The 13,830-nt window shown below is 38.4% G+C and overlaps 1 protein-coding gene and 1 long non-coding RNA gene across 9 annotated transcripts in view; both read left to right on the top strand.

Annotated features, from left to right (window-relative positions):
* Positions 1-13,830, top strand: part of RAPGEF5 (Rap guanine nucleotide exchange factor 5) — a 240,791-nt gene that overhangs the window by 130,729 nt on the left and 96,232 nt on the right. For all 8 annotated transcript variants that reach the window (XR_002944583.3, XM_024357764.3, XM_024357769.3 and 5 more), the window contains exon 9: positions 7,441-7,566. Coding sequence is in view for 7 of the 8 variants with exons in the window: in XM_024357764.3 (XP_024213532.1) it covers positions 7,441-7,566 (126 nt within the window). In the remaining variant the exon portion in view is untranslated. The remainder of the gene's footprint in view (positions 1-7,440; positions 7,567-13,830) is intronic.
* Positions 11,883-13,435, top strand: LOC107975730 (uncharacterized). Its single transcript, XR_010158354.1, has 4 exons — positions 11,883-12,379; positions 12,506-12,644; positions 12,834-13,045; positions 13,311-13,435. It is a non-coding gene; the product is annotated as an uncharacterized LOC107975730 (long non-coding RNA).

Below are 13,830 nucleotides of genomic sequence, written 5' to 3'. Positions count from 1 at the left end.
ATTAAGTGATAATAATTATTTATTATACAAATTAACTGCTAAATATTTGGTAACTAATTTATCAGTAGTCAGACTATAACTTTTAAAAATATGCATACTAAAGAAAGCTCTTATTTAATACTGTCAAAGAAAATTGATTATCCTGTTAAATCTTTTATGTTTGATATTATTTGAGTTTGCTTATTCTCTTTTTTAACTTTTTAATTTTTTTTTTTAACTTTGCTACCCTGCTTACCAGTGTGGTCAAGAATGTATACATGTCTGAGCTATAATTTCTCTTAGGTCAAAACAAGAGAAAATATTGGTGGCCCCCCTACTTTAGTCTGAATGTTAAAGGAATCAAGCATGTGAAGTGAATGAACCCCTTACTTTTTCAATTATATAAATTTATAATACTATATATTATGTAAATTTATAATTCTATATTTTGATTTTAATCAGAAGGGATAATTTTCTAAATACAAAAGATTAAGAAAGTACTTGAGGGAAATAACAGCATAAATTTCATGTAAGTGTGGTTTCTGCCTTATTCCTAGCTCTCAGCATGCTCTGGCAGGATGCAGCATTACACAGTATTTCTATAGTATGGGTCTGTCCATCCTATACAAAGGTGATGTTTGAACACAAGGAATTCCACAAAGGAGTAGGACCAGAGAAACTGAATGTCCATTGCCTTGCCTGGACAGTGACGGGCTAGGAATTATGAAATGATTTCTAAAGCTCCCTGATGCCCCAGCATGGTGTTTGAGGCCCATACCAGTGACTCCCTAGGGATTCCTCACCTGCCCTGACTATCACACTTTCCATTAGGTACATTTCTCACTGTGGATGCTTCGTGGTTCATTTCCCAATTCTCAAGGGGGCATATTCTTCTATCCCTAACAGGGAGAGCTTTTTCATAGTCTAACTTTTTTCTCTGAAGAAATTTGAGAAAATGAATATTTGTTGCCCTAAAATTATTGTTATTTTTTGACTATGAACTGTCTTCTGAATTTTCCTGGAAAAAAATTCTTAATATTTTCTGTTTTCAAAATAAGGTGCATACAGTAGAATAATTTATCATCTAAGCTCATCAGTGTTTTATTCTGTCATTTATATTTCTGTTTAAAATAGCAAAAAAATTATATGAACTTCTAGGCTTAATTTTTAATGAAATTAAGATATTACATAGTAATCAATAAAAATTTATCTGAATATCCTGAATTTGAACTGAATAGCATTCTGTTATTGCAAAAGTGCTTTCATGAAAGGTGGACTCTTTCTTTCTGGTTTCCCTGACCTTGATAAGCAATTTTTGCAGCATGTTTTACCTAGGTGTTTTAGAAAAAGTGGTTGTTAAAGTTAAGATAATGCAGAGAATGTTTTAATACAAAGAACTGTGCTTTTGTCCCAGTAAGATGCTCATTTATCATCCATGTGGCCTTTCCCACAGGAATCTTGTCCACGCTTCATTCTGCCATTGAGGGGATGGACCCAACATTTTTATGACTCCATTTATAAAGGAAACAGGCTTTTCGTTTACATTCATAACATTTCTCTCCTCAAAGGCTGAAAATCCTATGAATAACTTTAATTATACATTATGGAGACTTTTTTTCAAAACAGACCTTGAAATAAAGCTCCTAAATAACTCTTCTGACAGTTATACATTAATCTTTTATTTTTTTTTCTGGCTTAGCAGTGTTAGGTAAATTGTTTATAATTAATTTTACACAGAGAAATTAAATAGACCAGGGATGTGAAAGTCTAGATCAAGGACTGTTAGTTATCTTGCTTCTCCTGCCATAACAAAGCTCCCACAATATATTAATAAATTCATGGGTTTCTTGAATTAAATTACTAAATTATGGAGCTCTGAAAGGGACCCTGAGGAACATCTAGTTTGGCATGATGCTTCCTCATAGCACTGCCTTATAAATCATCTGGGATATATGGGTTTAAAGTCTCCCAGTGAATGAAGAAGCATTCATAACCTCCTTGAAAATCTTTTTTGATAGTTGTAATATAAGGAATGCTATATAATTGATTACCTTGTGAAAATGCATCTAGAAGTTATTTGGAAACCAGAAAATCAAAACACAATATTTTCTCTTTAATTATAAGATGTAGAATTAAAGAAATAAGTTAGCCTGAAGCCCATTTTAAAAAGTAAGAGTATTTTGCCTTTAAAATACATATTTGCTTCGTGGGCCCAAGTATCTGGTTGTAATGAAAATGTTTCCTCCTGAAAGGGAAGTTCATTTTATTTACATATTTATTTATTATTATTTTTAGAGAGAAACAGAGTCTCACTCTTTTGCCCAGGCTGGAGTGCATTGGTGTGATCATAGCTCACTGCAGCCTCTAACTCCTGGGCTCAAGCAATCCTCCTGCTTTGGCCTCCCAAAACACAGGGATTATAAGCGTGTGCCACTGCACTTGGCTGAGAGAAAAGTTTATATTTAGGATTCTAATAATATGTGAAAAATGCTCAGAGTTCCTTGAAAAATCATGTTCACACAGAAATCCAAAAAATAGTGAAGACCTTAAATTTCCTCTATTTAATTTCGGCCTTTTATTGATGATGCTGTAATCAGCTGATTAAAAAAAAAAAAAGAAAACCAAAACACTGTACTTGGGACCTACAGATAGAAGGACAGACTGTCTCCAAATCGAGTCTGTGGGAGCTTAGCTGAGTTGCTTTGGAGCCAGTGCTGGTGAAAGGAGGGAACAGGCTCCCCATGGTGACGGGTTAGTTATGGCTATCCAGTACTCTCATCTGTGTCCCACCACTGTCTGGGCCTCCATTCCCCACATGCTGTCTTTTGTATGGGAGGGCCATACTGGGGAGCAGAGCAAGATCGGGGCTAAATCCATCACACCACTGATTAAACCACAGAACAGGTTTCCAGGTTGGCATTTTGGAGGGTCATTAGCATCCTCCCTCCACCGCCAGGACAGTGTATTAAACACTGTGCAGATGACATGGAAAGAGAGAGAAGAAATCCTCGCTGGTTGACGTACATGAATTTTCTAGATAATAGAAATGTATTTAAGTGTCAAAGCATTTAAGTAATGTTTATTTGTAAGTAGAAATTGCCCTAGTTTCCCTGCCTTCGTGGTTATTTTATAACACCATTGAAACTTTTTTACCCTTCTTAGTGTAGATTAAAAGAGCATCTTAATGATAGGCCCATATATTTACCATTGTCTCAGATTATGGACTACATTAAAATCCTGACAAACAGAAATATGCCCTAAGGAGGATGGCTAGGAGCATAAAAGGATCTAAAAATAAAAATCAAGTGGGCCTTTAGTAGTGCTTGGCAATCTTTATTCTACTTCCCTTGCCCAGTTTCCCCTTCTCTTAGGCCATGAGTTGACAAACCACAGCCTACTGTTTGTTTTTATAAATAAAATGTCATTGGAATGTAGCTGTGTTCATTCATTTACGTATTATCTCTTGCAGAATTGGGCAGTTGCAACAGAGACCCCATGACCTACAAAGCCTAGAATATTTATTGTCTGGCCCTTTACAAAATAGTTTGCCAGTCCTTGTAACCTAAGTGACTATTAACATGCCTTCTTTTCTTATGCCTCCAGCAGCATCTCCCCACAATTTCTTATTTTCAGATTATAACTCGCTTCTTATTTTTCTGGGAAATAGAAGCCTTCAGAAAGGAATTTCTGCATGTCCCTACCACCAAATACGCCAACGTACCTGCATATTTACCCCTGTATTTCACTGTCTCTCCTGTTTCACTGGATGAAATATTTAGATTCATATTTCTTCCTGAGAGTAGATCTTTATCTTCTCTTTCCTACTCAAGAACATTACTCTTGAAAATGCCCCCTTCTCCCTCCTGCATCATCAAATTTTGCTGTCTACTGGAATTCTAATAAAGGTAAACATCCTGGAATAGCCCTCATGTTAAAGCAAATAAGCAAGCGAAACTCTCTTCAAGGACACTCTTCAGCTAGTGCCTCATTTCTTGTCACAAACCTCTTTGGAAGAATTGTGTCCTATTTACTGTTGAACTCATGTTAATAAAGCTTTTGTCCCTATCAGTTCAAACAGAAATTTCTCCACTCAAAGTTACCAATTACTTTTGTCAAATTCAGTGTCAGTTATTTTGAGCCCATCTTGTTTGATATTTCAGCAACATTTGATAGAGTTTTTCACTTCTTCCTCCTTGAAGCAGCTTCACTACTCTCCAGATTCGCTTCTTGGAGCCAGTCCTCCTCAGATTCCTTTTCTGATTGATTACTCCTCATCTTCCCAGTATCGAAACACTAGACTCAATTCCTGGATTTACACCATTCCATTGGTAAAACCAGAGGAATACCATCTGTATTCTGATGACTCTGGAATTCATATCTTCAGCCTGGACTTCCCCTGAACCTCCAGACTTCCAACTCAGCAACTCCACTTGGATGTCAATAGCCATTTTCCTTCCCAGATCAACCCCTGCCTCCCCCATGGCAACTCCATCCTTTCAGTTACTCAGACCAAATATTTTGGAGACTCCCAAACAGCAAAATCTGCTGGCTCTACCTTTGAAATATATCCAGTGGTTAGAACCACATGTACCACCTTCACCACTAGCACAAGTTCCAAGCCATGTCTTATGTGAAAACCAGGCTCCTAACTGGTCTTCTAGCATCAACTACTTCCCCCAGTCCAACCCAGGACATACAATGATCCTGCTAAAATGTCAATCATATTTTGCTAATTCTCTGTTCAAAACCTTCCAAAGGATTTCTGTCTTATTCAGAAAAAGAATCCAAACTCCTTATACAGCCTATAAGGAAATTGTGTGTTGGGCTCCTGCATTACCTCTCAACCAGTGCCACCAGTCTACTCCCTACAGCTCTCTTCTAGCCCTGCCGCTCTCTCTGCTTATCCTTGAGCATGCCAAACACACTTGAGCATTAGGGCCCTTGTACTTGCTGTTCCTCTGCCCGAAACACACTTCCTTCTGGATATCCACATCACCTCTTCCTCATTTCCTTTAGGTCACCATTCAGATGTCATTTTACTAGAAAACCCTTCCTTGACATTTTTATCTTAATAATGCCTTCAGTTATTTATCTGTCCCCTTACCCTGCTTCATTGTTTTTTCTGTCATATATTACCACTCGATATTTCCTATTGGTATGTTACATTATGAATGTATGCTCCAGGACGTAAGGAACTTTGTTTTTGTTTTTGTTTTGAGACGGACTCTCGCTCTGTCGTCCAGTGCACTGGCGTGATCTCAGCTCACTGCAACCTCCACCTCTGGGTTCAAGCAATTCTCCTGCCTCAGCCCTCTGAGTAGCTGGGATTACAGTGCACACCACCACACCCGGCTAATTTTTTGTATTTTTAGTAGAGACGGGGTTTCACCATGTTGGCCAGGCTGGTCTCAAACTCCTGACCTCAGGTGATCCACCCTCCTCAGCCTCCCAAAGTGCTGGGATCACAGGCATGAGCCACCACACCTGGCCAGAACTTTGTTTTTTTTTATGTTCACTACCATATTCTCAGAACTTATAGTAGGTTCTTGCTCAAATAAATCCTTTACTCTGTTGAGTGAATGAATGAATAAAATAATTTAGGGAACTAGGGATATTGTATTAGTCTGCTCTCATGCTGCTAATAAAGACATACCTGAGATTGGGTAATTTATAAAGGGAAGAGGTTTAATTGACTCACAGTTCAGCATGGCTGGAGAGGCCTTACAATCATGGCAAAAGGCGAAGGAAGAGCAAAGGCATGTATTACATGGCGGCAGGCAAGAGAGCTTGTGCAGGGGAGCTCCCCTTTATGAAACCATCAGATCTCATGAGACTTATTCAATACTACGAGAACAGCACTGGAAAATCCTGCCCCTATGATTAAATTACCTCTACCTGGTTCCTCCCACAACATGTGGGGATTATGGGAACTACAATTCGAGATGAGATTTGGGTGGCGACACTGCAAAACCATATCAGATATATATCTGGAGAATATTAAAATGAGAATATAATAAATGTTTGTATTTAAATATTTGAAAGATTGTCACATTGGATAAAGAATAGGCCTAGTTTCCATTGCTTTAAAAGGCAAAACTAGTCCTCACAGATTGAAGTTAAATGGTTTCAGTTTTGTCTAGTGTGATAAGAATAAGGGACTTTCCAACAATCCTGGCTACCCAACAGAGTACAGACTGTCTTAAGATAAACTTAGGTCCCTGTCCAAGGAAACTTTAGAAAGGAACTGAAAAGCCACTTGTGAGGGATGTTGTAAAAATCTCTGACTTTGGTGGAGGAATTCCACTTGCTGTCCTCTAGGAGTCTGTGATGTGGGCCACGTCAGAAATTTTTTATTTCCTTCCTAGTTCGACAAACTGCTAGATTAAGAGATACCACTGCCCCTGGAAACAAAGATTTAGTCATTGCTTTGCATGGATAGTTCCATTTCTCTGCTGCCCACTCAACAACATGGGTATCTTTAGCACAAACCGTTAAGATCATGAAGTTTGGATTCTTTGCCGGCCCCTTTGCTGTATTTGGTCATGTTATGGAGTATATTCAAATCCTGTAGGTTATGTTGAGGAAAACGGATTCCATAGTTTTGACTGCTCCTGCCAAGTATAACTTTGGATTTCTTTATTAGATCATGTCTTGGTATGTCAGTATGAACCATTTTGGAAAGAATTTGAGCAGAAACACTTCATAATTAGTGTGTTAGAATGAACTTTTTTTTTTTCCTATTTCAAAGTCTTAGATTCACCTTCCTCCTCCTATTATTATTTAGGCACTTTGACCTAATGTAAAATATGATGCTTTATGGATCATTTCCAAACCCCAATGAATGAAATTTCGAGCTTTCTTTTTCCAGTGTCTTATTTTTAGCAAAATATTTCACCATCTTTTATGCACTATTAGTGGTATTTTACTAATGCCCCATGGTAACTTTCCAATTGTGAAAAAAATTATCTTGTGATCTTCTTGTTAAGGGTTTATTTATATACGGAATAATTTGTTGTGGAGCTAAAGAATTGGGGTGTTGCATATTGTTATTTTTAGGGCTCTGTATCAGTTCACCCTTTCACCAGTGTGGTTCCTGGCTAACTTTCCCATGAGTTTTTAACCTCTTGCTAGGCTCTGCTTATGTAACAGGAAACAGGCTGTCAGGAACAAACAAACAGGAGCCTATCAGGCGCACACTTAGTAGCAAATGATTTAGTTTGCTCTGTCCTTCACCCTCTTAAAGTAGAGTGATACGCAGACTCAACTTTAAGTCTTTTGGCATGGTGCTCTTAGATTATAATAATGTAACTTCAATTTTTGAAAGGCAAAGTATTTTACCAAGACCATGATTTAATCCAGGCAGTGGAAAAGATGAGCTTGTTATAAGGTGAACTTTGCGGTGGTGTCATGTCCTGGGACTGTGGTTTTAAGTATATCTTCGCTTTTTCTCCAACTCTTAAGGCAGGGGTGATGTGCAAGCTCCAGGAAAGAGATGAAATCGGACGAATTGAACTAGTCCAGAAGCTGGCAAAAGAAAACTATCAGTTTTTGCAGACGGACAAAAAAGAACAGGAGAAGTCTGAACACGTAAGCCTTTTGCCTCTTGGGGATGCAGGTTTGAAGGGGTGGAAAATGTTTTTGCCTGATTGCATGTTTGAACGAAAGACTATTTTATTTTAGATTCTTTAGGTTTGGGGGGTTTTTTCCCCCCAAGAGCATCCTCCTTAGTAAAAATGACAGCTGCTCATAGCTCTAAGCAAGTGGCTTATGACACTGGATTTATAAGAGACTCTTCTCAAAAGTAAATTATGTAGAAATATGAGAACACATTTAAGCAAATATGAATCCTTATCTATTTATGATCCTGCTTGGGTGGCTTTCAAGTTTGATTTTGGAAGTTTTGCCTTATCATATAGTTTGTAGAACATGAATTTTGAAAAAACATTTCAACATATTTTTATGTTTAGTACAGAGGTGGATCTAGTTGCCAAATGAATGTGTCCTAAGTCACTAGAAATAGATGAAAACACAAAAAGAGATTAGAGATGCTCTCACCAAGTGGGAGGGTCAGAAGGGAGTTTTCCCAGTATCTTATGAAGGCTTGTGTTCCAACAAGAGTTATATTGTTTGAATATAGTTAAAGCTGGAGGAAAGGGACGTTCCGCTTGGTCCTCCTGAAAGCAGTTATTCAGATTGAGCCTTAGAACTGAGAGTGCTGCCGTCATGCTGGGAAGACAATGGGACCACTTTCTTGTGCCACACATTGTTATCTGTTGACTTGGTTGTTGTTGGTTATGAGACTTCACTCTCAGTGCTGCACTATCCAGGATTGCTCATGAAGGGGAAAATTCCTCTGCGCTTATACATGTGTCTTTCTCTGACTTTAATTTTTCCTTGAGATTTTGTTTTCAACCCTTTCCAAGGGGGAAAACATTGCTTCATGCTTTTTCTGCTCCAAGTCTATTAATACAAATGGCAGGGTTTTACTGAGAAGGGGAGGAGGTAAGATGCTCAAGTCTGGCTGGCTGCTTAGTTTAATAACATAGCACTTCTCTAACAGTGAGACATCAAATTGTAACAGTTGGTGTCTCAAGAAAGAGAATAATTAGGCAGTTTCAAAGCGTTGTGATTGAACTATTTCAGAGGCGACTATTGACTTTAAGTGTGGATGTAGGTCTCAGGCAACCTTCGCTTTGCTTGGAACTATTGAAAACTTTAGCACCTTGTTCAAGTTGTTAAAAGTACCCTGAAGTTTGACTATATCATAGACTGACTCCTAACCTCTGCTGTGTCCTTAGGATATTTGAGTATCCTAGTGTGCGGCTTAAATTTTTCAAAAAATTTCCTTTTGATTCATTTTAATTACATGAGCAACAGTTTTCATATGCCATATTTTATTGATTTCAAGATGCACATTTCCCCCACAATAGTCTTAACAATTGATGATATGAAAACATGTCATAGTTTAATTGTGAGCATTTTTCTTTCCTTACGGTTCTTCAAATGAATGCTGCATCTTACAACTGATTGCAAATTAGGTGCAGTAAACCAGTAACAACTTCAGGTATGGTAAGATCTTTCAAAAATCAAACAGTAGAACAGTAGGGTACCACTTCACCAAAGTTAGAGATCATAAGCTTTAGGCTTATGATTAAGGCTTATGACAAAACAACTTTGCACTTATTAAAAAGATACCTCTGTGTTGTCTTTGTTGTATATTTAGTTCAGTCCAGAATATTATAAGTAGTCACGGCCAATGAGATTATAATACTCTTCAAATCTGTAACTATAGAAATCTACACTTCCTGTGTCCTTGTGTTCTCATTGGGTGAGAGGAGGGGGGAGGGATAGCATTAGGAGATATACCTAATGTTGAATGACGAGTTAATGGGTGCAGCACACCAACATGGCACATGTATATATATGTAACAAACCTGCACATTGTGCACATGTACCCTAAAACTTAAAGTATAATTTAAAAAAAAGGAAATCTACACTTGGGGCTGATAATTGTAAAGGCTTTTAACATGAGGCAGAAATTTAGTGATTGAAGATTTGCAGCTTTGCTCTGGTTATCTGCTCTGTCACCTTTAAACCTTCATTTCACTTGTAAAACAGAACACTAACATTTTTTACTTCTTGCGTGACTGTCATATGATGGGTGCATTAACAGCTCTGAAACGTTTTTGTTTCTGAGAGGAAAGATGGTGTGTAAATAAACATTGGAATTATGACTTTTTCTATGTAGACTTTCCTGTGAAGCTTAAAACAAGGAAAGGAATATTAGGGATCTTTCCTTCTAGTGATAAATATAAACAAAGCCATTCTGTCATCTCCCTTCTGCAGGATGACACCAGTGGAATCTCTCAACTCTCAAGGCTGATATTGATGTAGTCCTCCACTAAATGAATTATTTGGTACTAGATGGTTACAGTTTTTGCAGTAATTTATTAGGAATAAAAACCACCTGCTAATTCACTTCAATCTTTTATGTCTTGGGCATTTGATGTGCCTATACCTTTGCTTACCCCTTAAGTTCACAGTGTTCATGAAGGTGGTGCAGCGTTTTCATTTTTCCTGTCCTCGCTTTCTTTACAGTAGCAGTCATCTGCTCTTCATAGAAACTCAGTTCCGACACACAGCATGGACAGAGGAAACTGCAGTTTACTTAACGTAAACCTAGGTCTGCAGTTTCCTCTTCTTGTTATAACAATAATGACCAAACCCTGAAGTTACATACAGATTTCCTTTCTTTTATGATTTTAAAATGCTTCATCGACTTCATCCACCATTCCTGGGCCAAAGCTAGTTAAGTCGACAGTGATAAAATTTGAGTTAGAATCCAAGTTGCCTATTGAGTCATTCTTTTGACTAACGTTCATTACTTTCCAGTTCTAGAATGCCACATAGATGCCAAAGAGAGAGCTAATTTGTAGCACTACTGCACAGGCAAAGACATAAATTTGATAGAATAAAGCCTTTGTTGCTGGTACATCTTGTTACAAATTGAAGGGGATTACAGCTTTCTCAGTAGGCATTTCTAATATTTTCTTAACTGCTAAATGCTGTGATTATAAATGCATGCCATTAGAGAAATGCTTCACTCTATGCTTTTGCCAAGGTGTTTCTGAAATTTAAGAAGTTAAATGTATAATTATCACAAGCTTCTCAGGAAGCACTCCATTTTTCTATTTTCTATTAACTAGCTGTAGGCACAATGAGCAAGCACTCATTCCTATGTGTTGAAAATTATTATGGGAGGACTTTCAGAAGGGGAAAGAAATGGGCTGTGTCTTCTAAACATTATGATAGTAGAGTTAACATTGAGTTGTTGGTTCTTTAAAGAAATTATCTCTGATGTAGGCATTGTATTTCCTAGCCTTAATTCTGTGACTGTGCCAACAGAGCAAGGGACGTGTGTTATCAGATGGGGACCTTTGAGCTTGACCCTGAAGAATGACTAATGGTCATAGAAGAAGGCAGGGGACAGCATTTCAGGCACAGGGACCCATGGGAAGACACATGACTGCAGTCCTGGTGATTCCTAGGGAATGGAGAGGGGTGGGCTGGGAGTCAGCCTGAAATTCCATTATGAAAGACTGGTAAGCTAAAAAAGTCTACCAGCTACCCTAAGGAGCTTAAACTTGCCTTTTGGTCAAAGGAAAGCCATCAAAGAAGGGAAGTGGCATAATCAGATGTGGCCTTTGTAAGATCTCTCTGGCATTGCTTTAGAGGAAGAATTGAGTGAAGAAGAGGGAAATGTTGGAAAGAACCTTTAGAAAGCTACCATAGTGAGTCAAGTGAGAGGTGCCAGCCTGAACTGGGGCAATGACCATAAGAACTGAGGAGGGAGTAAATGTGGAAAGTCATTTACACAGTAAAATTGACAGAATTCAGTGACTAGCAATGGGGGATGTGCATGCTATTTTATATTAAGCAATTTGTAAGGATTCTTTGGTATAGTGGCAGACATAAGAATGTTCTGTTTCTTACCACCTTTGCCAAAAAGCTACGTAAGCAATTTCCCTTGCTTTGTTTGCCTGCAGTTTGCTTCAGGTAGCTGAGATGTTAGTATTTATCTCACTGACAGATTGTTAGGTGGGGTTCTGGCAAACACTATGGGGACTACACAAACTTTTCTTTCCAGAACCCTTTGAAAATACCTTAAACAGAGAGAATCTCTGGTAGCTCTCAAATAAACCGACATATTTGGCCAGAGCTTTGGCATTTGCTGCAATATGTGTGCCTTCCTCAGAATTAACTGGGATTTTAGGGTGGCTCTCCTGATCTCTGTAATCTGAGTTGGTGTTACTATACTTCTATTCTAGAATACTCTCTGTCATCCATTCATTTGCTAACTTTTGTTTAAGCTGATGTCATAGAGGAGCCAGGCTAACTGTGGTGGCTCCCAACTATGTGGCTCCTGCCCTCAAGAAGTATAGTCTAGTTGTGGAGGAAAGATATCAGCACAACTAACTGAGATACAAGGAAGCAGTGAAGAGAATCCCAAGAGAGATACATAGGAGTTTGAAGAAAAATTTACACCTGAGAAAGCAGGATTCTTTCATAGGGCAGAAGTAGTTTGACCTGGACCTTAAATTAGGTTTTGGGTTGGATTTAAAGAATCCACATTGAAGAAGAGTATTCCTAGTGGGAAGAATAGCATTAGAAAATTTACAGAGATACCAAAATATTAGATGTTTTTTGGAACTCTGAAACGATTTCATGTTTCCAGAATACCAAGAGTTGGGGGTGTGGGAGGGGAGGCAGGAGAAGGAAGATTTCATGAGAAATGAGATTGGGACCAGACTGTGGAGGATTTTGAGGGCTGAGAAGTTTTACTTCATTCTAGAAATAATGAGGAACGACTGAGCATTTGTTTGCCTGCAGTTTGCTTCAGGTAGCTGAGATGTTAGTATTTATCTCACTGACAGATTGTTAGGTGGGGTTCTAACTTTTCCTAAGGAAGATGGTTGAGGCAGGGCCTTCATGAGATAAATTATATTATTTCAATCTGACTGAACAGTGACTGAATAGTGAGGGAGCTGAAGAGTGATTAAGCAGACTTGGGTCCAGAGTGAATTCAAGTCTGATTGCCTCTGGAGGGTGTCTTCCTTCAGCCTTCATCACTGGAGTGAGGACTGATAGGTGGCCCAGAAGCCAAGGTAACCGGAACCACAGCAGTCCTTCGAAAGAGGGCATGCACTCAGAGGGCAGCTCTGGAGGACAGAGACAGAAAGAATACGTAGGGAGGGATGGGGGTTGGGGGGCGGGGATGCAGAAAAAGAAAAGGTGCTTGCCCAGTCGTAACTTAGATTTGAAAAGCTTATAAACTTTTCATATTTTATTTTCAGTAAAATAGTTACATCAAAGTATATGACTAGATGGATGTGGGTCCCATTTCCAGGAATATAGCTGCACTATTCACCAGAAAACTGAACCTGTATTTTCCCGAAATGTAGTTTATGCTTTGTAGTGTATTAAATTGTGGATTAGAAATACCAACAATAGCTCCTAACCTGACTTCCTGACTTCCAACTGTAGAAATGAGCAGTATCTGTAAAATGTATGTGAAAACTTTGTTCAGCAATACTTTCCCTAGGGATCCTGTCTGTATCCCTCCCTTGCCCCACCCCATTTTCTTCTGTTCCTTTGTTAAGTCTGGGGACCCACCCTACTTCCTTCCCCTTTTCTAATTCACTCATGAAATATGGATGGGTGGGAAGGGGATTTTGCACACTGTGAAACTGCATCTTGGCACAGTCTGCTGCCAGGGTAGGGTCTCTATCACTCAGCCTCAACCGGAATTTCCTTTTCCCTGTTTCCTGCAGCCTCATCCTGGAATTCTGCCTACGTCAAAGGTTCCTTGTTTAAGGATTACGAGGGGAGAAGTGGTTTGGAGTATTCTGGCTACTGTCACACTTATTTACATATTAAAAGCTGGTCTCTACCTTTTCCCAAATTTCATTTTGTCTCTTTTTAAGCAGTTAAATATAAGGTGAAAATCCTCTTTTTACTCTATATGAAATACTAAAAGGAAAAGAGGTTTTATCATTGTTTTCAAACTTATAATTGTACCTCTAGGTGAGTAGTTTCAAGCAACCCCAGCATTATTTGAAGTTTATCAGTAATTTAGTTTAACCAAGAAACTACTTACTAAAGAGAAGTAGAACTTTCTAACATTACTGTAATAGAATTGAAAGTCACAACTAGGGTATAATAGGCAATTCATAATAAATTAAGTTGCCCAATTATAAACTGAGAAATCACCTCACTGAAACCAGGTTATTTTTCTTAATAACAAAATCCTGACTTTGTGTTGGATTGGTATTAAAGTATCTTTTCATTGGA

The sequence above is a fragment of the Pan troglodytes genome, chromosome 6, assembly GCF_028858775.2.
Source record: "Pan troglodytes isolate AG18354 chromosome 6, NHGRI_mPanTro3-v2.0_pri, whole genome shotgun sequence".
Taxonomy (NCBI): domain Eukaryota; kingdom Metazoa; phylum Chordata; class Mammalia; order Primates; family Hominidae; genus Pan; species Pan troglodytes.
This window is presented reverse-complemented; position numbering and strand designations above follow the sequence as displayed.